Source organism: Pituophis catenifer, unplaced genomic scaffold (genome assembly GCF_029215685.1).
Source record: "Pituophis catenifer annectens isolate HBS135680 unplaced genomic scaffold, rPitCat1.0.hap2 SCAF_7, whole genome shotgun sequence".
NCBI classification, from domain to species: domain Eukaryota; kingdom Metazoa; phylum Chordata; class Lepidosauria; order Squamata; family Colubridae; genus Pituophis; species Pituophis catenifer.
In genome coordinates this window covers 86,509,304-86,534,925 of record NW_027256887.1, presented here as the reverse complement: position 1 = coordinate 86,534,925, position 25,622 = coordinate 86,509,304, and the positions used below count along the sequence as shown (strand labels likewise).

Here is a 25,622-nt window from a genome sequence, read left to right as displayed (position 1 = left end):
TTTTAAAATATGGGTATTTTAAATTATGGGTATTAATTCAGCCAAATTTATTTAATTCATTTTATTCGATTTTAAATTTTGTATATCTATGTGTTTTATTTCATGGCTGTGCACCGCCCTGAGTCCTTCGGGAGTAGGGCGGTATAGAAATTCAACTAAATAAATAAATAAAAAAAAAGTGTATTTTCTAAAACTACCTAATAACACCACCTTTTGGGGGAGTAGTACCATAAAATTATACATCAATGGAAAGATCATTTAATCAAGTATGCAATGCAATAACTTCTATGAAGGATTTGCTATTAGAATAGCAGTTACAGTAGAAAGAAGAAAAGGGAAAGAGTAGAAAGAACGAGATATACAAAAAATGATCACCATCGAAAAAACGAGGTATGCAAAAATGATCACCATGTCAAGTTAATCCTTACTTGGGTAACCTTTAGCATGAAGGCTTTACAACATCTTCCCATGGAGCGAACCAAGTCTTTGAGTTCTGCAGCTGTTCTAATGTGAAACCAAGATTGAAGGATGGCTTCTATTAACTGGGTTTTATTGCTGGGTCACTTCTGACTAACAAGTTTCTTTAGTCGGCTCCATAGATTTTCCACTGGGTTAAGGTCTGGGCTATTCCCAGGCCATTCCAGCAGTGGAATAAGATTATCTTGAGAAAGAGAGAGGGGGAGAGGGAGAGGGAGGGAGAGAGAGAGAGAGAAAGAAAGAAAGGTGTTATTAGCCATCAAACCTCAAAAAATACATTTTTTCCCAAAAGGTTTCAACAATTTTGGCCACTGCTGTACCATCTCGTCCAGGGGCTTCATGCGGATGTAAAAAAGGAGTGGAGACAGTGGTGGGTTCTTCCCAGTTCAGTCCGGTTCAGCCGAGCCGGTAGCGGTGACGATATGACGTCACCGAACCGATTCTCCCTCCCCCCCGCCCTCCCACGTTATTCTTACGTTTTATTTGGTCCCACCCCCAATCTATTGCTGCCTCCTGAGTCCCAGCTGATGACTAGAGGGGAAAAAACTGTTTAAACTCTTGCCGAGGGGCTTCAAAGGGCCGCCCTACAGCTGATCAGTGTTAAAAGCAAACAAATGGGTCGGGTCGTAAGTGCGAGGACCTTCCAGAAATGACTCTGACCAGCTAGCCACGCCCACCTAGCCACATGACCTCCAAGCCATGCCCACAAAATAAGCCACGCCCACAGAACCGGTAGTAAAAAAATGTAGAACCCACCCCTGAGTGGACAGCATACCAAGCCATTAAGGAGTTTCCATGGGCTGGTCCTATCAACACCATTTGGGACTGGCCAAGATAGATCCAACAATGGAAGAGATTTGGGGTAGAAAAAAACGTAAAGTTTATATTTTCTTTTCCAGGTCTCTCAACCATTTCAGTCACGTAGCTTTGGAACAAATCCTCTAGTAGGGGTTTGCAACTTTGGCAATGCTGGCTGAGGAATTCTGGGAGTTGAAGTCCAAGTGCCTTAAAAGTTGCAGTTCCCTGCTCTAAGGCAGGGGTCTCCAAACTTGGCAACTCGAGGACTTCAACTCTCAGAACTCTGGGAGTTGAAGTCCACAAGTCTTAAAAGTTGCCAAATTTGGAGACACCTGCTCTAAGGTATGTCCTAACAAACTGACCCATCCTGCGGTTAATTCGACTTTCTTTAAATTGGTTAATCAAAGCCAGATTGGGGCCAGCCCACATCTCTTGAATAAAGTTCTGAGTTTGCCTTGGCCTAATCAGCCATGTCTTTTTTTTCTTTTAATTTTGATTTATATGCCGCCCTTCTCCGAAGACTCAGGGCGGCTTACAATGTGCTCAGCAATAACCTTCATCCTTTTGTATATTTATACAAAGTCAGCTTATTGCCCCCACAAACTGGGTCCTCATTTCACCTACCTTAGAAAGGATGGAAGGCTGAGTCAACCTTGAGCCTTGGCGAGATTCGAACCCTGCAGTAATTGCAGGCAGCTGGTCTTAATAACCAGCTTAATAACAGGGTGCCTTGAACCCCTGTACTACCAAGGCTCTTGATTAATTACTGTTCTTCTGGCAGAATCATTAAGAGTGAATTTCAGTTGTGCATAAAATATTGATAACATTACTGCTTATGGTTAGAATGGCCAATTTGACAGCTAAGGTGTTAGCAGCTAGGTTAAGCATAAAGCCACTTAGGAAGGATTGTGGGATCTCAAGGAAGGAGATGGGTAGATAAATTCGCAGGAATCACTTTATTTTCATTAGTAAAGTAGTATGAGATTGCCTATGGAGATTCTGTGTCATCCAGGTCATGGTTGTCCCAAAGGTGCTTTTTCAAGAGGCAACTGGACTTTCTGGTTTTTCTTTGAAGACATTTCACTTCTCATCCAAGAAGCTTCTTCAGCTCTGATTGGATGGTGGGGGAAGGATTTATACGAAGAGAATGTAAATGCCCAGCTGTCTGCAAGGAGTATAAAATCCTCCAATTCCCCACCATCCAGTCAGAGCTGAAGAAGCTTCTTGGATGCGAAGTGAAACATCTGATTATAGTGGACTTTAGGATGTAGTTGATATCTCTAGCATATAATCACAACACTCAAATCTTTCCATCTGATCACTCCCTCCTCTGTTGATGTACAAGTGTTATTCCTAAACCTTGGCTAATGAATGCCCCAGGAGATATCTAATACACATTTTATTGGCTGCAGGCCATCTGTATTCCTAATTTTTAGCTGAGGCCTACAAGTTGTCTAACTCTTGTTACTTTTATCAGCTTTCTAACTACCCAGAATTGTTACAAGATTTACACATGCATATTTCCTGTAGATAAGCATTCTTTGTTCTTGCCAGACACACTCCACAATTAAGGGCTTCCTGATTTACTTTCAAGCATGTGTCATGACCTGGCTTTATTTTAGCATACAGCCCATCACTATCTTAAACTTGTAAGTAAATTAGACAACTTGCAGGCCTCAGCTAAAAATTAGGAATACAGATGGCCTGCAGCCAATAAAATGTGTATTAGATATCTCCTGGGGCATTCATTAGCCAAGGTTTAGGAATAGGGACAGTTAGAGACCAATCGAACAAAATGTACAATTATTACTAAAATGTTTATTAGATAATATTTCTTATTATCTCGCCTTGTCCCGCCTTCTTTAGTAAAAAGGTATAAAGCTTTCTTAATCCTTGGTTCTTGGCATTTTGGCCAGGAGCCCTTTTCCTTGGAGTACTCCAATAAAAAGCAATCAGAAAACCTGCACCTCGTGTCTGGTGTCCATCATTGGCTTCGAAACCAGGCTCAGACCCGAATTGGGGACGACAAAAGGATCCCTATTTTATCCATGGAGCACCAAGTTCCTATAGCGGCTGGGGAAAATATCAGAGTATTTATTCAGGAAATTTAAATGAAAAAAAAGGTGCTTTTTGCTTAATCAATACCATTAACTTAGCACATGTATGTTAATCATATGCTGCAAACAGATCGATGTATTCTCCCATTATTTTTTCATCCTGGTTGTTTTTAATGGCAACTCACTCAGTTTGGGTTGGGTGATTTGGGTGAATTTATTATTTCCAGGGACTTTTCTGTATATTCATTATATTGTCTATACAAGCTTGCTTGACCATATGCTTGTGGTTTTGTCCAAGGAATTCATGCCAAACCCAAACATCTTTATTGCCTGACCAGATTTATCTTAATAAAAGTATTTGAAGACTTTTTAAATTTGCACTCCAAAGAGTAGAAAGTCAAATCTTGGGTTTGGGTGATTGAGAAGGGGGAAAAGGTGATGAGAAAATACAGGAATTTTCCCCCAATAGAGCCTAATCTTTTATCCTGTTGAATATATCATTTGTTCGGTTTTCTATAAAAAAAACACTATTATCTCCAGCTTATTTAATAGGATGTATCATTCCAGGTTCAGTTGTGCCTCTGTGAAGGGGTTGCTAGGGTTACCAGGTGTCCACTATTTGAGCAGACAGTCTGCTTTTTTCACATTATGTTCACTATTTTTTTTCACAAAATAGTGGACATTTTTTTATTCAAAAGCTTTATGATGAAATGGTACGTAATCTAAAGCTGTACAGTCTAAGAGAATAAGGATAGGAGAATCGCGTTTTGTCTTTTTTTTCATAAGTTAGAATGAGACAAAGATCGAATATCCATTGAACTCGATTCTCCGAAAAAATTAATGATGAGATTAAAATAAAAGTATATTATAAAATTATGTACAGTTCACATTTTTAAAATGTATTGTAGCTTGTGTCGACTGACCTAAAATGGCGTCGAGTGATGAGAGTGACAGCGGTGAGATTTTGAATTCTTTAAAACGAAAGAGAGGAGTGTGCAAATACACCAAAGACTGGGAAGCTACTTTTGCATGGATTACCAACAACGAAACCGACAGAACAAATACGACGGCCTACTGTAAATTGTGTCAGAAATCATTCACAATTGAATATAATGGTATAAAAGCTGTCACACAGCATGCAAGCACAAAAAATCATTTAGATAAGGAGAAAATAGCTTCCATTCCAATTTGTGGACTGACGAATGTAACCAACTGCTTGTAGCATCAGTTCGAAGTGAACTTTGTATATTTTTTAATATTTCTCAACATTGTACTGAAATTAAAGAATTATTCCTTAAACACACAGAATTGATCAAAGCTGCGCAGTCAAATAAAAAATACACACGACAGCAAAGTAAAATGTAATTTGATATTTTACATATTATTATATTTGATGTTTTGAATTTTAAGTAAAGTTTTGAAGTGATTATTTTAATATGTGTTAAAATGTTTGTAAGAAAATATATAATTTAATTGTAATTTTTTTTAATTTTTTTTACTACTTAACACCCCCCGCTTGTCCGCTATTTTTTGGAAGCAGACCTGGCAACCCTAAAGGGGTACAATGGCTCATATGACTTGCAGGCAAAGTATAACATCAGGAAACATATATTGATGTTCATTCAAACATAAAGCCATTAAAATCACAGGTTCTGGATAATTTTAAGTCGTCCAAAATACTGTCCAGTTGTCGAAGCAGACCTGCAACATTTCTTCCCTCAAGGTTGGAAGGATGTGTAAACTGGTCATTGCAACGCCACTTGTTCCACCTGTTAGGTAAGTTATTACTTAACCCAACCAAAGAACAAAATGTATTCCTTACTCTTGTAACCTTTCAAGATACAATCCTTATCAAAATGGCTTAAAAGTAATGTCTCTAATAAATATTATCCATCTATCTACCTACCTATCACATATTTTATTTTTTATTTTTTTTATTGAAAAGTTTTAAAATGTTTTACAAACAAATTCCACCCCTTCCCCTCTCCCTCCCTCCACCCCCCCCCCCCACTTCCCAGAGCAAAATACAGGGTATTGCATTTAACAAACATAATCTAACATAAGCAAACTAACTATAAACTCTTAACTTCCCCTTACTCTTTAACTCCGCCATAGGTACTAAAATATCAAAGTAAAAAGAAAAATTGTCTAAATATTTCATTCATAAGCTATTTGCAACTTTTTAGTCCCATATTTGTTTTGTATATAGTCAATCCGTCTTCTCCATTCTCACACATTTTATTGAGGTTAGAATTCTTCTTAAAGTTAGTAAGAAATATAGATGGTTCTCTATGTAACCAAAGTTAACATCTTGGTAAAAAAAGATGCACTATTAAATACAAAAAGCTACTTTTGGGGATTAAATAAAATTTTATTGCTTTTATAAAAGAACACAATCTATATAAGCTATATGAGCCTAGGTAGTACAGTGGTTTAAGGCACCCTGTTATTAAGCTGGTTATTAAGACCAGCTGCCTGCAATTACTGCAGGGTTCGAATCTCGCCAAGGCTCAAGGTTGACTCAGCCTTCCATCCTTTCTAAGGTAGGTAAATTGAGGACCCAGTTGTGGGGGCAATAAGCTGACTTTGTATAAATATACAAAAGGATGAAGGCTATTGCTTAGCGCATTGTAAGCCGCCCTGAGTCTCCGGAGAAGGGCGGCATATAAATCAAATTAAAATAAAAAAAACAAAATAAAAAATAAATAAACTAATCTGCTCCTAGGCTGCAAGTGTAATCAGATCTTCAAACCATTGGTTGAATGGGGCCATACATTTATCTTTCCAATGTTACCTATAAATTCTAAAAAAAATGCTCCCTTAAAGAGAATATGACGTTGTTGGATTATTTGATTTGTATTTTTCTTTTCCTCCTTGAATTATCCACAGTACCCAACACTTTAAAAAATAGAACCTGCCTTTCAAATTAACACTTGAAATCAAAAGAAAAAGAAGACACTGAATATTTTGAGATATGAGATCTGTTCTATTGATGGTTAAATAAGAGAAACAAGTTAGAACTTCTAAAATTGCAAGAGAAATTAATTTCTCTATTAGGGTTCATTATTGTAATTTATTAATTTTGATTAGTATTAATAATTGATATGTATTAATATGATGATGGAAAAGCACTGTAATTATGAGATTACTACTAAAGATCATTATTACTATGATTGGTATTGCTCAAAAGAATTGTAACCAGACAACACACTGTTTATATGGATATTGAATATGTTGCTCTTTCTATTTAAATTAAAATAAAAAATAAAAAAAAATAGAACCCGCCTTTGCACAGCCTGGAGGCTTTTAATTGGTCCTAGGTTTTTTTTGAGTAATAAAAGTTAGGAGGCTGGGATTGACTGGCGGAAGGCAACAGATTAAGCGGGGATTGGCTAGAAGGGAGGGCGGTTCCTAAAGAGCCGGTACCTTTCTATAGAGATAGGAAGAATAGAGAGAAGCACTTCCCAAACGGAGATGTACACCAATCACACACTTCGCTTCCGGAAAAGCAACAACAGGCAACCAAAGAAGAAAAGGAAGCTGCAGTAAAGCGGGGTGGGGGGACATTTGCTGCCTTTTAAACTTCCTGTTAGAAAAGCACTGCCTTTTTTTTCTACCTTACGCTGCCTTTTATGGAATCCTGTAAACAGCTTCCTTATTACGTAAAAGAAATAAAGGCATTTGTGGAATGGAATAGGAGTAGGAATAGGAATAGAATAGAAAAAGGAAAAGGAATAGAATAGAATAGGAGAAGGAATAGAATAGGAAAAGGAATAGAATAGAAAAAGAATAGAAAAAGGAATAGAATAGGAAAAGGAATAGAATAGGAATAAATAGGAAAAGGAATAGAATAGGAATTGAATAGGAAAAGGAATAGAAGAGAAGAGAATAGGAAAAGGAAGAGAAGAGAAGAGAATAGGAAAAGGAATAGAATAGGAATAGAAGAGAATAGGAAAAATAGAATAGGAAAAGGAAAAGGAATAGAATAGGAAAAGGAATAGAATAGGAAAAGGAATAGAAGAGAATAGAATAGAATAGAATAGAATAGAATAGAATAGAATAGGAAAAATAGAATAGGAAAAGGAATAGAATAGGAAAAGGAATAGAAGAGAAGAGAAGAGAATAGAAGAGAAGAGAATAGGAAAAGGAATAGAAGAGAATAGGAAAAGGAATAGAATAGAATAGAATAGAATAGAATAGGAAAAATAGAATAGGAATAGAATAGGAAAAGAAATAGAAATAGAATAGGAAAAGGAATAGAAGAGAATAGGAAAAGGAATAGAAGAGAATAGGAAAAGGAATAGAAATAGAATAAGAATAGGAAAAGGAATAGAAGAGAATAGAATAGAATAGAATAGAATAGAATAGAATAGAATAGAATAGGAAAAATAGAATAGGAAAAGGAATAGAATAGGAAAAGGAATAGAATAGAATAGAATAGAATAGAATAGAATAGGAAAAGGAATAGAATAGGAAAAGGAATAGAATAGGAAAAGGAATAGAAGAGAATAGGAAAAGGAATAGAATAGAATAGAATAGAATAGAATAGGAAAAATAGAATAGGAATAGAATAGGAAAAGAAATAGAAATAGAATAGGAATAGAATAGAATAAGAATAGGAAAAGGAATAGAAGAGAATAGGAAAAGGAATAGAAGAGAATAGAATAGAATAGAATAGAATAGAATAGAATAGAATAGAATAGAATAGGAAAAATAGAATAGGAATAGAATAGGAAAAGAAATAGAATAGGAATAGAATAGAATAAGAATAGGAAAAGGAATAGAAGAGAATAGGAAAAGGAATAGAAGAGAATAGGAAAAGGAATAGAAATAGAATAAGAATAGGAAAAGGAATAGAATAGAATAGAAATAGAAATAGAAATAGAAATGTGATGGGACACACAAGGAATTTGTCTTTGGTGCATAGGGTCTCAAATGTTCCCAATGGCTAAAAAACCAGAGCTACCCCATCTGACATTTAACCAAAAGCCAGACTGACACTGAAAAGGCAGCATAGGAAGTTTCCCGTATCCGAGGGGTGGGGGAGGCCATATAACTAAAAAGGATCCCCCCCCCAGCGCTTTTCTCGGCAGCCCAGAAGGGGCCAATCAAGATCTTTTATGCGAGGCGAGCCCTTTCCGCCTCAGGAACCGGAAACCTGGGCACCTCTACAAAAAAACAGCGGTTCCTATCTCTACGTGACGGGGCTTTTTAGTTGATCGCGAGAAGATGCGCGATTCTCTCTCTTTTTTTTTTTTCTCCGCTTCATCTTTCAAGCCGCGGCGGCGGCGGCGCCGGCGTCTCGAGCAATGGGAGTGGGGAGGTAAGGCGACCCGCGGGGAAAGAGGGAGGATGGGATTGGATGGAACTCCCCCCCCCCCCCGCAGCTGTTCTTGCGCGTGCTGCTTCCCAACCGCCAATGCCCCCCACCCTCCGGAGAAAGGCGGCGTGTCCAATCCGCATCCGTCGTGCCAGCTCTCCCCCCCCCCCCCCGCTAGGAAGGCTGCGGAGGGGAGGGGGGAGTGGAGAGAGAGGGAGGGGGGAAAGAAAAAGAGCGGGCTGCTCTAGCCACGCCCCATTTATGCTCCATGCTCCTCCCCCTCCCCCCCCCCACTCCAGCCCAGCCCCTTTTGCGGCTGGACTGGAGAAGGGAAGGAGAGGTTTTTTTCCCCCCCAGGCGCTTCCCCGTCCTCCTTTCTTTTTATAATAACCAGGGGTGGGCAAATGTGGCCCTTTTACAACCTGTGGACTTCAACTCCCAGAATTCCTGAGACAGCCATCTTGATGGCTGTCTCAGGAATTCTGGGAGTTGAAGTCCACAGGTTGTAAAAGGAGTTGAAGTCCACAGGTTGTAAAAGGGCCGCATTTGCCCATCCCAATAAGTGGCTCTTTAAAGAGCGAGTCTGGCATGTTTCCTTGGCCTGTGGTCCATGATGAGGCTGGCCACTGCCCCATCATCAGGACCACTTTGTCCCTCGCAAAGGTGGGGGCAAGGGGGCGCCTTTCCTGGTGGTCCTCCATCCAAATGCAAGCTAAGTCCCCCGCCCCCGATTTATGGAGCTTTTCAAGGTCAGCCAGGTGCAGTTAGCCTCATTCCCCACTTCATGTTCTTGCGGCATAAGGAATGGAATGGAATAGGAATTAGGATAGGAATGGGACTAGAAATCCCTTTCTAGCACTGATAATGTTGCCTAGCAGGGTAATGAAACATCTCCAACTAAACAACCAAGCTCAGAGAGCACCTAAGACCCCTCATTTAAACCCTAAAATACATGGAATGGAATGGAATAGAATGGAATATAGAGGAATAGAATAGAAATAGAAAAGAATAGAATAGGGATAGGGATAAGAATAGATAAACAGAAGAATAGAATAGAATAGAATAGAATAGAATAGAATAGAATAGAATAGAATAGAATAAACAGAACAGAACAGAACAGAATATCAGAGAGCACCTAAGACCTCTCATTTAAACCCTAAAATACTTAGAATAGAATAGAATATAGAATAGAATACAATAGAATGAAATAGAATATAGAGAAATAGAATAGAATAGAATACCCCTTCTAGCACTGATAATGTTGCCTAGCAGGGCAGTATCTGCAACTAAACAACCAAGCTCAGAGAGCACCTAAGACCCCTCATTTAAACCCTAAGATACAAAGAGTAGAGTAGAATAGAATAGAATATAGAATAGAATACAATAGAATGAAATAGAATATAGAGGAACAGAATAGAATAGAATAGAATTCTTCATTGGCCAAGTGTGATTGGACACACAAGGAATTTGTCTTTGGTGCATACGCTCTCAGTGTACATAAAAGAAAAAGAAAATAAATTCATCAAGAATCATAAGATACAACATGTAGGGATAGTCATAGGTTACTAAATAAGCAATCAAATCATACTAGGGAACAAACAAAACAATATAAATCGTAGAGATACAAGCCACAAGGTTATAGTCATAAAGTAGGTTTTAATTCTAATTTAATTTTAACTTGTTAGTCTTAATTGTACTTTTAACTGTTAAATTATGAGATTTGGATTTAATTTTTTAACTTTTTATTAGATGCTTCTTAACTGTTGTGAGCCGCCCTGAGTCCGGCTGGAGATAGGGCGGCATTTAAATCTCATTAATAAATAATAATAAATAAATAGTTAATAGGAAGGGTGAGAAGAATAAGGTGGAAGTTTATCTGCAAAGTGAGTTTCCCCAATCCCACTTCCTCCAATTAGAGATCCAGCAGCTGGGCTGAGACTCGACACCGTATGCGGTGCGTTTGCTTGTGTTGTGTTTGTACCTGCTGTATAAACTTGTTCTTGTGCTCTTGCAAGTCGCAATTATGTTGTGGCTTCTTCTAGAAACCATGGCCTATTCAAAGCAGGGCTTAATAAAATGCAAACCCAGTCTTGGAAACTGCAGCATCAATGGTACTTAAGACGGCAGGCAATGGAAGCACGAAGGTCTCTAAATTAACCTTGAAGTATCTCGCCCACGCGACTGGGTTGTTGGCAAGGAGAATTCTTCCTCCTAAAGGCTTCCTTAAATCTGAATTGCGTGGAAGTTCATTTTAAAAAAATTAATGCTGGTGCACATTGTCACACCCGGGGATTAAATCTGGCATTGCATACAGTGCATTACCGAGCCTCAGGGAAAAAAAAAATAGTTCTGCTCTTTATTCTTATTGAAAATATCCCAAAATTTACAGTATATGTCAAAATATTCAGCTGCTTCAGAGTCTTAGGACATGTTGAAGAGTTTAAATGTCAAAGTTTGCACAATTTGCTGGTATATTTCGGAAGCCACAGTAATGGATGAACGATACTTCTGGCAGCTAATTAATACAGTGATTTCAGTATCCTTCCATTGATTCAAATGTAGCGCTAAACCAGGGGTGTAAAATTGGCAGCCCGTGGACCAAATGGTGGCTACGTGCAGGCCACGCCCACCCCAGCTCCGCGAAGGGAAGAACGTCCCATGTAGGCTACGCGACATGGCGAGTTTGACACCCATGCTCTAAACCAGTGTTTCTCAACCTTGGAAGCTTGAAGATGGGTGGACTTCAACTCCCAGAATCCCCCAGCGAGCAGCGCTGGCTGGGGGATTCTGGGAGTTGAAGTCCACCCATCGTCAAGCTACCAAGGTTGAGAAACAGTGCTCTAAACCATTCTGTAAGCTAAACGTAGTCCTGCTTTCAACAGTTGTTGGTAGAGAATATTGGGACTTTAACTGGGTTCTGGAGTCTTCTGGGTACCTGTCTTCTCTCTTCTTAAGAAAAAAAAATGTATGACTCGATCCTCAAAATAGTGGGAGTTACATGCTACGGGTTTTTTTTTTCTCTCTCTTGCAGATGCCCCGTCACTGCTCTGCTACTGGCTGTTGCACTCGTGATACACCTGAAACACGCAACCGAGGCATTTCTTTCCATCGGTGAGAAATGTTTTTATTCTCTGCCCTTGCAGACTCCTATTTCCGTACGAAGCTGAAAGTTGGTAGGATTAGTCTTGTTAAAATTGCAGCTTCATACGATATCTCACCACAGTGGTGAAATCCATTTTTTTAACTTCTGTGGGTGTGGCTTGGTGGGCGTGGCAGGGGAAGGATCCTGCAAAATCCTCATTCCCTCCCCACTCCAGGAGAAGGATACTACAAAAATCCCCATTCCCTCCCAACTTCTGGGGGGAAGGATATTGCAAAATCCCCATTCCCTTCCCACTCCAGAGGAAGGATACTACAAAATCCCCATTCCCTCCCCACTCCGGGGGAAGGATACTACAAAATCCCCATTCCCTCCAAACTCGGGGAAGGATCCTGCAAAATCCCCATTCCCTCCCCACTCCAGGGGGAGGATACTACAAAATCCCCATTCCCTCCCCACTCCGGGGCAAGGATCCTGCAAAATCCCAATTCCCTCCCCACTCCTGGGGGGAAGGATATTGCAAAACCCCCATTCCCACCCCACTCTGGGGCCAGCCAGAGGTGGAATTTGCCAGTTCTCCAAACTACTCAAACTTTCCGCTACTGGATCTCCAGAACCTGCTGGATTTCCCCCTGTCTCACCATCATAAAATCAAGCTTTGTAGGATCAGTGATTTTAAAGAATGAACATTTTGTAAGAATTTTTTTGGACTGTTGCCTTCTGGCAGAAGATACTGAAAAATTAAAACTCGGACCACGCATTTTCTGAATAGTTTTTATCCCAGAGCTATAATTGCATTCAACCATGAACTAAAGGGCCACCATAAGTGAGATGTTGGACAGCATTACGTGGTCTGTTGTGTGGATGTTTGGGTGGTTTAGGGATGGGGAATTTGTGGTGGTGGTGGGGGGTGTGTTTTGAGATTGTTATGTGTGTTGGGCCTGGTCTTTGGGTGTTAAGTGAATTTCGTTGTATAGGTATACTGTGTATACACGTACAATGACAATAAAATTATTATTATTATTATTATAACTTACACTGCCCTGCTGGATCAGACCCCAGGCCCACCAATTATACAAGAAAACCCACTAGTCTCCCAGTAGATGGCCTTCAGAGGTAGCCACACTGCCATCAAAGAGCCTTGGTAGTACAGTGGTCTAAGGCACCCTGTTATTAAGCTGGTTATTAAGACCAGCTGCCTGCAATTACTGCAGGTTCAAATCTCACCAGGCTCAAGGTTGACTCAGCCTTCCACCCTTTCTAAGGTAGGTAAATTGAGGACCCAGTTTGTGGGGGCAATAAGCTGACTTTGTATAAATATACAAAAGTATGAAGGCTATTGCTTAACGCATTGTAAGCCGCCCTGAGTCTATTTTACTCGAGCTTGGGAAAAAAGATATGCATAATCTTGCAGGTGACCTCTGATCTCCCATGAGTTAATCACTTAATATCTCTTCTCACAGATTGCCCAAGGACAATCCACGGCGAACCACATGGTTAGAGAATTGTCAGCGGAAAGACATGAGTGGGCAGGGTCTCTGGGACCCTGCCTCTAAATATGTTTATTTTTGCTCCAAGCACTTTGAGAAGAATTGCTTCGAACTAGTGGGCACCAGGTAGGTCATTCGAATATTTGAAAAACACGAAAGAGGATGCAGAATTAAAATACGGTAGACAGTTTTCAGCAGGACAGTAATGTGCATCAATATAGGCAATATCCTTCCTATGGAGAGAAATGGTCCTTCCAGTATGCCTGTTCCATCTGACCTTCGTTTTTAAAACACTATGAATATGGGGAACAACTCACTCAAAAACCTTTTTTTAAAAAGAAGTAAAAGTCTGGAGCGTGTAACCCAGTGCTTTCTCTAGAAATGCTTCCCTACCTTACTTCCCGGAGAAAAGACCGGGTGGGAATGGCTCTCGACTTTCAATCTCATCAGCTTTCTGACAAATTTGTGAAAACAGGCACAGCATGATATGACCATTCTAAGGAGTTCCCATGTAACACCTCTCCTGCGCGAGCTGCACTGGCTCCCGGTGGTCTTCCGAGTGCGCTTCAAGGTTTTGGTTATCACCTTTAAAGCGCTCCATGGCTTAGGACCTGGTTATCTACCTGCTACCACCAATAGCCTCCCACCGGCCAGTACGCTCCCATAGAGAGGGGCTCATCCGGGTGCCGTCGGCCAAACAATGTCGACTGGCGGCCCCTAGGGGGAGAGCCTTCTCTGTGGGGGCACCTACGATCTGGAACGAGCTCCCTCCGGAGATACGGAGGATCCCGGATCTGCGCACCTTCCGTCGCGCGCTTAAGACTTTTTTATTTCATCAAGCTAGCCTGGCCTAAATCTTCTCCCCCTTTTTAAATGTAAATTTTAATTTGTTTTTAAATTATGGGGTATTTTAAATTCAGCCAAATTATTTAATTCGTTTTTAATCTATTTTAAATTTTTGTATTTATGTGTTTTATCTTGTGGCTGTTCACCGCCCTGAGTCCTTCGGGAGAAGGGCGGTATAGAAATTTAATAAAATAAATAAATGAAGGTGTGCACACACTCAAACGATTTACCTTGAGATGCCTTTTAAAGCTGAAAAGTTAAAACAGTCTCATTCAAGTCAAGTTCAGCCTCTGGTGATTTTTTTTATAGGCACGTCCGTGTAATTTTCTTGGCAACGGTTTGAAAATAGCAATAGCACGTAGACTTATCTACTGCTTCACAGCCCTCTCTAAACGGTTTTATAGAATCAGCCTATTGCCCCCGACAATCTGGGTCCTCATTTTACCCACCTCGGAAGGACAAAAGGATGAGTCAACCTTGAGCCTCGTGAGATTTGAACTGCCAAATTGGAGGCAGCCGGCAGTCAGCAGCAGTAGCCTGCAATACTGCACTCTAACCACTGCGCCACCGTGGCTCTTAAAATGGTTTACCATTGTCCTTTCTAGGGTTTGTTTTGATTTCTCCCACCTAATCTACAAACCTACATGCGCTCCCAGGTTTGTCTTATGATCTCTTGCTCACATATTCACAGCCCTGGTTAACAACTACACCCCAAGTGAATTTAGTGTGACAGCAAATATTATTTTTATCCCATCTTTTATTATTTTTATATATAATTCAAGGTAGAAAACATACCCATACCTTCCTCCTCCTATTTTCCTCACAGTAGCCCTGTGAGTTGGGTTGGGATGAAAGAGTGACTGACCCAAATCACCGAGCCGTGGTGGCGCAATGGTCAGAGTGCAGTACTGCAGGCTACTTCTGCCAACTGCTGATTGCCAGCAGTTTGGCAGTTCAAATCTCACCAGGCTCAAGGTTGACTAGCCTTCCGTCCTTCCGAGGTAGGTAAAATGAGGACCCAGATTGTTGGGGGCAAGAGGCTGACTCTGTAAACCACTTAGAGAGGACTGTAAAAGCACTGTGAAGCGGTATATAACTCTAAGTGCTAATGCTATTGCACAAAAACAGGACTAGAACTCACTTCTTCCTTTCTTACACACACTCACATTCTCCTTCACTTACCCACGTCCTTCTTTACTATGATCTGCTAGGCACTAGCTAGAGAGGCAGAAGTTGCTAAGTCTACTTCCAAAGATGACTCAAAGAGATAGTGGGCTTCAGGGCCTAAAAGTCCTTGCTTTATGGATTTACAATACTGGCGGCAATTCTCGCCTTGTTGATTTTCACTTCTGGTAGCTATTGAGAGGATTTGAGGAGAAGCTTCCCATGTTCTCAGGCCCAAGTTCTTTCTTTTTTTTTTTTTTTGTTTTGTTTTTGTTTAGGTGACATGTTTTTCTTTATTTCTTTAAGGACTTGGCTCTTTCTTATCTATCTTCCAAAGGATTTTTTTTTTTTAAAACAAGATCCATGGCTTTTCGTCTGTTTGTTTCTATGCCTGCTTTATCTTTAGGTATGGCATCTAGTGTCACATTAGTACTAACCAGACTTAAACCTGCTGAGCTTCCAGATCCAGAAAAGGTGAGAGGCATGTTTCTACCTGCTAAGATAGCAGAGAGTAAGGCTAAGGAAGGGAAGTCAAAGTGACCCGAAAGATATTCACATTCTGAAAATTTAGAATGTGATTTCCAGTCAGAAATCAAGGGGTTTTTTTCTTTCCTAGAATGTCAGCTTTTTTTTTTTTAATTTATATGCCGCCCTTCTCCAGAGACTCAGGGCGGCTTACAACGCGTTAAGCAATAGCCTTCATACTTTTGTATATTTATACAAAGTCAGCTTATAAACTGGAGATAATAGGTTTTTTTTTTTATAGAAAACCGAACAAATGATATATTCAACAGGATAAAAGATTAGGCTCTATTGGGGGAAAATTCCTGTATTTTCTCATCACCTTTTCCCCCTTCTCAATCACCAAAACCCAAGATTTTTATTTTTTTTTGCTTTAATTTATATGCCGCCCTTCTCTGGAGACTCAAGGCGGCTTACAATGCGTTAAGCAATAGCCTTCATTCTTTTGTATATTTATACAAAGTCAGCTTATTGCCCCCACAATCTGGGTCCTCATTTTATCTACCTTAGAAAGGATGGAAGGCTGAGTCAACCTTGAGCCTGGTGAGATTTGAACCTGCAGTAATTGCAGGCAGCTGATGTTAATAACAGTGCTTTTAGTCTGCTGCGCTACCAGGGCTCCTGGTAGCGCAGATTCTTAGGGTGACCAATTACAGACTTGTATATAACACTAAAAGTGAACTCTTCTCTTGCCCTCCCCACCAAAAAAAAAAAACCCTGGTAAATCCATTTTAAAAAGTAAGTGTGAGTGAAATCTTGAAAGGATCTTGGCTAGTTATATTAGATCGGGATGTCAAACTGGATTTCTACAAGGGCTGGATCAATATTGTAGTTTTCCACGCGCCGGAGGGGACGGGGGGAGACGGAATAGCTGCCTCCTGCAACTCCCTGCCAGCCAAAACAGGGCATGGTGGGGTCCGTGTGCAGCCCCCATAGGCCTCGTATTCATCCTCCATGGCCTCCTGCAGCACTCAGCCGGCCAAAAATTGGCCACACGCAGCCCCATTTTCTAGGCTGTTTTTGGCTGTTTTTTGGGTCCATTTTTGGGCTTTTGGCCTGTTTTGTGGGATATTTTTGGGCCGTTTTCAGCCGGCAGAGTGCTGTAGGACACCATGGAGAGTGAAAATGAGGTGCAGGGGGACTCATGTGGCCCATTTTAGCTGCCAGAGGCACCACAGGTCAGTCCTTTAATATTTCCAGGCTGGCCCTTGAGTTTGGCACCCGTATACTAGATAGTATTGCTAAAACAGATCATATATTTAACCTGATCATAACTTAATTTGACATTATTTCATTACAAGATTTCTGGGTTGTAGATACCAAACAGAATTAGGAAAGGAAAGGGCTAAATATATGTGGCCAAAATTAATTACTTTGTTTAATACGTCTGTACATAGAAAAAGCTGGAGAAATAATACTCAAAATAGAATGTAACTTAGCTAATTCCAAAGCCCTCAGAAGATCTGACTTCTCCTCCAGCGATGCAGAGTCCAGATTTTCGGGGTAACAACTTTGATATGTGGGGGTTGTTTCCTTTGTAGCGGCTATCATCGTCTCAAGGAAGGGGCTGTTCCTACGATATTTGAGCCTCATGCAAAGCCACGCCGGAAGTCTAAACTAAACAGTTCCAAACTTGCAAAGTATCAACAGAAGCAGAGGTAAGTCCCACTCTTCTGACCTCATGTTCTCTGTAACCCTATGCATATTTACCGTATTTTTCAGAGTATAAGACGCACCTAAGCTTTTTTTGGGGGGGGGGGGGAAATCTGCCTCTGCCTCCCAGCAATTTGCCTCCTTGCAGCAAACAGCCTGGTCAGCTTCAGCACAGCCTGATTTAACACAAGCAGCTGATTGGCGGTTGGATCGGCCTCCCGGAATACCAACGATCAGTTGTTCAAGGGCTACGGGGATCACGGTCGCCTATCAATACTTCCATGTGCCCCATTTTCAGCCCATTCCAGGTGGGCATCCCCACTGCCCCCCTTTCGCCACCAAACAGGACGCATGGAAAATGGGGCACGCGGAGGCGGCGATAGGCAACAACGATACCTGCAGCCTGGAACAGCTGATCGTTGGTATTCCAGGAGGCTGATCCAACCGCCAATCAACTGCTTGTGCTAAATCAGGCTGTGTGCTGAAGCTGACCAGGCTGTTGGCTGTTTGCTGCAAGGAGGCAAATTGCTAGGAGGCAGAGGCCGAAGGGTGGGGGCTGGCAAGTGGGCGGGGCTTCGGCAACATTCGTTCTATAAGACGCACAGACATTTCCAGCCACTTTTGGGGAGAGAGGGGGACGTGTGTCTTATAGTCTGAAAAATACGGTATTTAGAAGTAGGTCACAGTACATCCATAATGATGCTTACTTCTTGATAAAACGGTAAAAAGCATAATCCAGCCATTAATAGATTAATATATTAGTAAGTTTAAAAGGAATTTTATGTATAACAGAATGGAATGAGACTGGAACCAGAGAGAAAAAAATATGAATTAAGTTAAGAATATTAAAAATGTGAAAAACAACAGTCCAGGAATGTAATTTAGTGGCTTAATTGAATCATCTTTTTCTTCTTTTTGCTATACGTATCCACATCTTACAAGAGATAATTCAGGGCTGCCTAGAAAATGCCATGTTTCCCATGCCCAAACTTCACTCCATATTGGCTCCTTATAGCAGGGGTGTCAAACTGGATTTCTTTGTGGGCCGGATCAGCATTGTAGTTCTCCTCCACGAGCCGGAGGGGGCGGTGGGGGGGAGACCAGACAGCTGCCTCCTGCAGAATCCTGCTGGCCAAAATGCAGCACGGGGGGTCCACGCACAACTTCCATGCGCCTTGTTTTCGTCCTCCATGGCCTCCTTCAGCACTCTGCTGGCTGAAAACAGGCCCTGTCTTAGGCCCATTTTCTGGGAGGTTTTCAGCCCATCTTTGGGTGCACGGCAACGTTTTCGCGCCTGTTTTTTGGGCCCGTTTTCGGGCAGCTGAGTGCTGCAAGAGGCCACAGAAAGTGAAAACGAGGCGCGGGGGACGCACACGGCCAGATTTAAGCACTTGAGTTTGACACACCTGAACTAGATAGTATTGCCCATTTTCAGCCGGCAGAATGCTGCAGGAGGCCATGGAGAATGAAAGCAAGGTGAGGGAAGTGGGGGGCTGATCCTTTAATATTTGTAGCCCGGCCCCATGGGCCAGATTTAAGCACCCCCTGACCTATAGGAAGAATATGTTCTACATAGGCATCCTGCATCTGTAATCACGTTTTCCTCTGCTGGTTTACTCTGCATCGCACCTTACGTAGGTAGCTGTTAACTTCTCACCTGACCTCGATTCTATCCCTTTTTCACAGCTGCGGCTGCTACAATGCGGAGGAGACAACAACTCCATTGTGCATGGATGTCTCTTGCTTCCCCGTGCAAGAGCTGCCAAGTCCTGGGGCCGCTCCCACTACTGGTGAGCTTCGAAGCCAGCCTGATCTCCCAGGGTCGGAACCAGAGAATTTGGCCAGTCTCTCAGACATACCCCTGGAACAATTACCAGCTGCCACTGGCCAAGAAGAGGCCTCGCCATCTCCAGCTCTCCCAGAACCTGTAGAACCATCTCAACCCGTTTCTCTCTCCCTCTACATGCTACGACTCCCACCCCCAGCTGGTGCCTACATCCAAAATGAGCACAGCTACCAGGTGGGTAGCGCCTTGCTCTGGAAGAGGCGGGCCGAGGCAGCACTGGATGCTCTGGGGAAAACACAGCGGCAGCTGCAAGCTTGCCGGCGTCGCGAACAGAGACTCCGCCTGCGCATCTGTGAGTTGCAGCGCGAACGGCGGCCCCACAGTGCCGACGCGCACCGGCGGTTTAAGGAACACCTGCAGGTCTTCGAATTGCAGCTGCTGAATGACATTGAATGACTGGAATCGGCCCAAACTTAACCTTTGCTTTGCGCGGTGGTGGCGTTGCAAACTTGGGCTCTCGTATTTCCCATCTCCAAGGTTATGTTTGTTGTAGCAAAACGTGGGGCTCTACAAACTTGGAATCCGCTTCGTGCAACCCTGTTTCCCCTTCACGGTTCATGCTTATATTCGTAAAGGAATATTTCTTTCGTATAAAGTGGATGTCCCAGCTCAGTTGAAAGATAACCCGATTGCTGGAGGACAGACGTTCAGGAAAGACCGTTATTTTGAGGATTTCATTACGGTGCTGCCCTAGAGGGGGTCATACTATTTCTTTTTCTTTTTTTTTTTTAAAGCTGCTTGACATATTGAATTTAGAGCTTGTCATGGTTGCCCCAATAGAAGAAAAATCTTTTTGATGCTTTAAGTCAGGGGTGGGCAACTGTGGCCCTTTTACAACCTGTGGACTTCAACTCCCAGAATTCCTGAGACAGCTTGGCTGTCTCAGGAATTCTGGGAGTTGAAATCCACAGGTTGTAAAAGGGCCACAGTTGCCCACTCCTGCTTTAAGTTATAAGGCTGTATGATATGAAAAGCTTACAAAGTATTATATTATCACCAAAAAAAAACACTCTTTCCTAGCGTATTCCCGCAGGTGCAGGGTCCGCTTATTATCACAAAAAAACCCAAAAAACTCCCCACCAAAAACTCAACAAAATCAATATATTTGCATGTATCATTTTGCCAGACAAATATGGTAATGATTTAAATCTGAATTACCTAAAGAGAAAAATTAGCTCTGTATTCTTGGTTCTCTAAGGAATAATTTTGGAGAAGACATTTAGCTGTTTCAGTATGTAAACTGCTAGGACACGAATTTAGACATCGCTTTGAAGCAAAGCTAATTGCTGAAGCTCAAGAGAAGCGTAATCCAAATGTGGAATTTCAGGAGAATACTTTTAATGCTGAAATAATGAAGAGAAACTTTTGGTTCACAAATTATGTCAACCCTGTATCGTTTTTGAGTAAGAACTTTTCTAGACGTGCTCCTCGCATAATACTTTTCAGAATATTTTACTCACTACACAAGACATTTTGGATTCTCATTCCGTTTTGTAATTAGAAAACTACTTGCATGCAAGAATCTCTTGCTGGATCAAGGGACGGATCTTCTGCTCTTAAGTAAAATCACTTTAATATAATTTTATTAAGAAGTTTGATTACAATAGTAGTAATAAGTAAAATCATTTCTGTGGCTTAACGTACAGGTGGTCCTCAAGTTACAACCACAATTGAGTTGCTAAAGGGGAAAATATTTGTTAAATGAGCTTTTTTCCCATTTTACGACTTTTCTTGCCACAGCTGTTAAGTGAACCGTTGCGTTTGTTAAACTAGTAACATGGTTGTTAAGTGAATCTGGCTTCCCCCATTGAATTTGCTTGACAGAAGGTCGCAAAAAGAGATCACACGACCTCAGGACATAGCAACCGTCATAAATACGAAACAGTTGCCAACCGTTGGGATTTTGATCATGTGACCACGGGGGGGGGTGCTGCGGCAGTTGTAAGTGTGAAAAACGGTCGTAAGTCACTTTTTCCAGTGCCGCTGTAACTCTGAAGGGTCACTAAGTGAACTGTTGGAAATTGGGGACTACCTGTAGTGAGATCAGCCAAGGTTCTGCCATCTCAAGCGACCCATCAATATTCTTTCAAACCTATAGGAGATGTTTCCAAATGCCTCTCTTTGATTAGCTTTTCCTTTTTAAAAGCAACAGCTAAGCCATTTTTCTTACGAAGGGAAAATTGAACATGGAGAATTCTACTCAGTCGTATGCTTTAATCTTGTTGAAGAATTGCATAGGAAAAATTGTGGGGACTTATAATTTGTAGACTTCAATGTACTAATATTTAATACAATAAAACAAACTGAACATTGGGAGCATCTTCGTTTCAGCTCATATGCATAATAATTTTCTTTTGGGGAAGTTTTATTTTGCATAAAGCTCCCCAAATGAGCGGTAGTGTTCGAGATTATTTCCAATCAAGGGAACCTTAACAGAATTTTTGACACGATCTCTCCCCTAATTATGAAGCTACCTAATTTTTTTTTTTTTAGGCCTGTGCAAAAAGAAGCGTGTTGCCTCCTAGATATTGAATTTGCTACCAATTATTACAAACGGCAAGGGACACTTGCGGTATAGCTATTATGTAGAAAATCATAAACTAAACTCTGCTTTTCGCTGCCATAGAAAGCGACCTGATCAACCAGAGGAAATGCTGTGGTTGGCAAACACCACTGACGCAAAGGCAAAATCAGTTACGGTAGTAAATGTTCTTACATAAAAAAAGTTCCCAGAAAAAAGCAAAGTTAAATACATACCAGGTCTTAATCTAGAGCAGAGGTGTCAAACTCGAGGCCCAGGGACCGGATCCAGCTGGCGGGATGCTTGGATATGCCCTCCGGGGCCGCCCTGGAAATAGCGAAGGACCCGAGCTCCAGTTTCACCTGTTGTGGCCGCCTGCAACCCTCTGCCAGTGAAAATGGAGCTCGGGAGCCCGTTTTCGCTAGCAGAGCGCTCAGGCCACCACAGGCGCCCCCAACATGAGTGATGTTGAATTGGCCACACCCATCCCAGCCCCGCTAGGTCAAACACAGCCCTGATGCGCTGTGGTGGGTTGCTCCTGGTTCTTTAGAACCGGAAGTAAAAACGGCGAGAGGCTCCGCCCGGACGTCATAATTGACGATATGCACAGAAGCTCCCATCGCAAACCGGTAGTAAAGGTAAGTAGAACCCACTCCTGCTGATGCGGCTCTCAATGAAATCGAGTTTTGACACCCCTGATCTAGAAGAGTAGTCAAACCCAGGAAAGAAGACAATTGGTTTTGCAGTGGATAATCCTCACACAGGATAAAGACATTATTTTCAGGGGTGAATTGTTTCTCAAAGGCTTCATGTATCTGCCCTAAGTAGCTAGATCAGGGGTCAGCAAACCTGTGGCTCTGGAGCCGCATGTGGCTCTTTCACCCCTCTGCTGCAGCTCCTTGTCACTCAAAATATGCGTCACAACCGCCAATGTGCGACACCCACCGGCACGCGATTTATTGAGCTTTTCAACCCCCGGTAGGCCAACCATGGATAAATCCAAGAAAAGAAAAGTTTCAGAAGAAAACAGTGTTTAATTCAACTACAGATGCTAGTTTTGTGGCCGCTCAAGAAATAGTCAAGGCACAGGAAGGGTTGTGTGGCTCCCGGTGTTTTCTTTTCTGTGGGAAACGGGTCCAAATGGCTCTTTGAGTGTTTAAGGTTGCAGACTCCTGAGCTAGACTATTGGCTCAGTTCATATGCGAAGTCTGTTCAGGAGTTCGTTTCATTTCTCCATCGTTTTAGAAAGAGTACAAAATATAAGTACCAAGATACACAATAGCTACAAAATAAATCTGTAACAAGTATAATAAAAACTAGAAAAAATAGATGGTTGATATGGTAAGTCTGCTTGGGAGCTAAAACAATTTCTGTGTTCACAAGATACGGGCGGCTGGAATAAGGAATGTGATGGAGAGGCCTCATTCAGAACAAGAGCCTTGGTAGTACAGTGGTCTAAGGTACCCTGTTATTAAGCTGGTTATTAAGACCAGCTGCCTGCAATTACTGCAGGTTCGAATCTCGCCAAGGCTCAAGGTTGACTTAGCCTTCCATCCTTTCTAAGGTAGGTAAATTGAGGACCCAGTTTGTGGGGGCAATAAACTGACTTTGTATAAATATACAAAAGGATGAAGGCTATTGCTGAGCACATTGTAAGCCGCCCTGAGTCTCCAGAGAAGGGCGGCATATAAATCAAATTAAAAAAAAAAAAGATCAGATCCTTTCAGCAAAGCAAGATTGATTAGCTTATTAACTTATTGATTAACATTTCCAGAACTTTTAAAAGAAAAGCTTTTTTTTTTTTTAATACATCTGGAGTGGAGTAGATTCCATCAATGGTTAGAAACACGAGGTAGAAGTTGGAATGCAAAAGAATCCGGTTAGATGGACATGAAAAGAGATACTATTTTTAATATCAATACAGGAATGTAAGTATTAGAATGATAAGTTGACATACTAGAACCGTAATGCCAAACTTATGGCACGCGTGCCACAGGTGGCACACGGAGCCATATCTGTGGTCACACGAGTGTTGCCCTAACTCAGCTCCAGCGCGCATGGGCGCACCGGCCAGCTGATTTTCGGGCCTTCCGGGTCCACTGGAAGTCAGGAAACGAGCCATTTCCGGCCTCTGGAAGTCCTCCTGAGGGGTGAGGAAGGCTGTTTTCGCCCTTCCCAGGCTTCTAGAAAGCCTTTGGAGCCTGGGGAGGGCAAAAAAAACGGGCCTACTGGGCCCACCAGTAACCTTTTTGCCATCGTGTGCCAAAAGCGGGAGGAGAACAGAGGGGTCGCATGCCCATGAGCAGGGGGGGCATTAAATTATGAGTATGGGCACTCACGCACGCTCCCCTCACACTCCCTCTGATTTTGGCACGGCAAAAAGGTTATGTCAAGTGTAAATGCCTCGCTTTATATAAACTAAAGTTATGTCATAAGATAAGCAAGGGTTAATATACATTCTCCTCCCTCTAAATCAATGATAGGTCAATACTTACCGTTAGCCCTGCCCATCCTGTATATAAGACCACCTCTAACTGTCATCCTTGCTCTTTCTGAATGTATTCTGTGAAAGGAAGGTACATATATTAATAAATGAATTTATTTAATTATAATGAGCCTATGTCTATTATATGAGCCATATCTTCAAAATTAGTGACAGGTTAGCCATCACTGTACTAGAATATGATGATCAGAAACTTGTACAACACCAGCACTGTTTAAAAGGTCCCAGTTTATGGGGGCAATAAGCTGACTTTGTATAAATATACAAAAGAATGAAGGCTATTGCTTAACGCATTGTAAGCCGCCCTGAGTCTCCAGAGAAGGGCGGCATATAAATCAAATAAATAAAAAAATAAATAAAAAATAAATAAAATAGTATATATGCTATTCTATTTTTACTTTCATGGTAAGTGGAATGCGGGGAGGCGAGAGAGCTGCCTTTTTCTCCCTTCCTGAATCCACATCGGTTTCCACCCACCTGGCCTTAGAAGTATCTTGACTGTAGCAAACCCGTTGGGCAAGAGCGATGCTCTTCTGCCACCGTCCAATTGTCAAACGCCTTGGCTTGCAGAAAGCGATGTCCCCTTGTTCCCTGGATCACAACAGGCAATGCCTACTTGCCTTCTACCCCACCCACACCGCAGGGCTGTTTTAACATATGGGTCTGATGGGCACTTGCCCGTCAGTCCCACGAAACATAGGGGCCCCATACTAATCTGTGTATCTTAACCCTGTGTATCTTAACCCTTCAATATATATCTTGTATAGCAATATCCCTTAGACTTATATACCCCTTCACAGTGCTTTCCAGGCCTCTCTAAGTGGTTTATGGTCAGCCTATTGCCCCCCAACAATCTGCGTCCTCATTTTACCCACAGTGGATACAGAACTAAGGAGGATGTTTAGCTAAAATTATCTCATGTACTATAAATTAGGGCAGGAATTTAGTAATTAAAAAACTGTCAATTATCATGTAACGGATGTATGTTAACCATATCTGGAAAACTGATGTGCCAGCAGAATCCTTTGTCTTGGATATGTATAAAAGCAGTCATATCAGGGCTCTTTCCTTGTTCCGAATTGCAGATACAAATCTGGTTCTGAAACTGCGCAAATAAACTGACTCTGGCTGACCAAGGAATGTTGTTTGGTCCCATCATTCTACAACAGTGCCACCGTGGATCATACCACGTATCATATAAATAGAATAGAATTCTTTATTGGCCAAGTGTGATTGGACACACAAGGAATTTGACTTGGTGCATACGCTCTCGGTGTACATAAAAGAAAAGATACAGCAACTGTATGGCTTACTGAGTATTATTG

At 41.7% G+C, this 25,622-nt stretch overlaps 1 protein-coding gene across 1 annotated transcript; it reads left to right on the top strand.

The window, feature by feature from the left end:
- Positions 1-8,577: 8,577 nt before the first annotated feature.
- On the top strand, positions 8,578-20,094 carry THAP7 (THAP domain containing 7). The gene is made up of 5 exons (XM_070947191.1): positions 8,578-8,655; positions 11,684-11,763; positions 13,216-13,368; positions 17,316-17,432; positions 19,114-20,094. Exons 2-5 carry the CDS (start codon positions 11,684-11,686, stop codon positions 19,667-19,669), a joined length of 906 nt encoding a protein of 301 aa, XP_070803292.1. The 5' UTR covers positions 8,578-8,655; the 3' UTR covers positions 19,670-20,094.
- Positions 20,095-25,622: the final 5,528 nt, after the last annotated feature.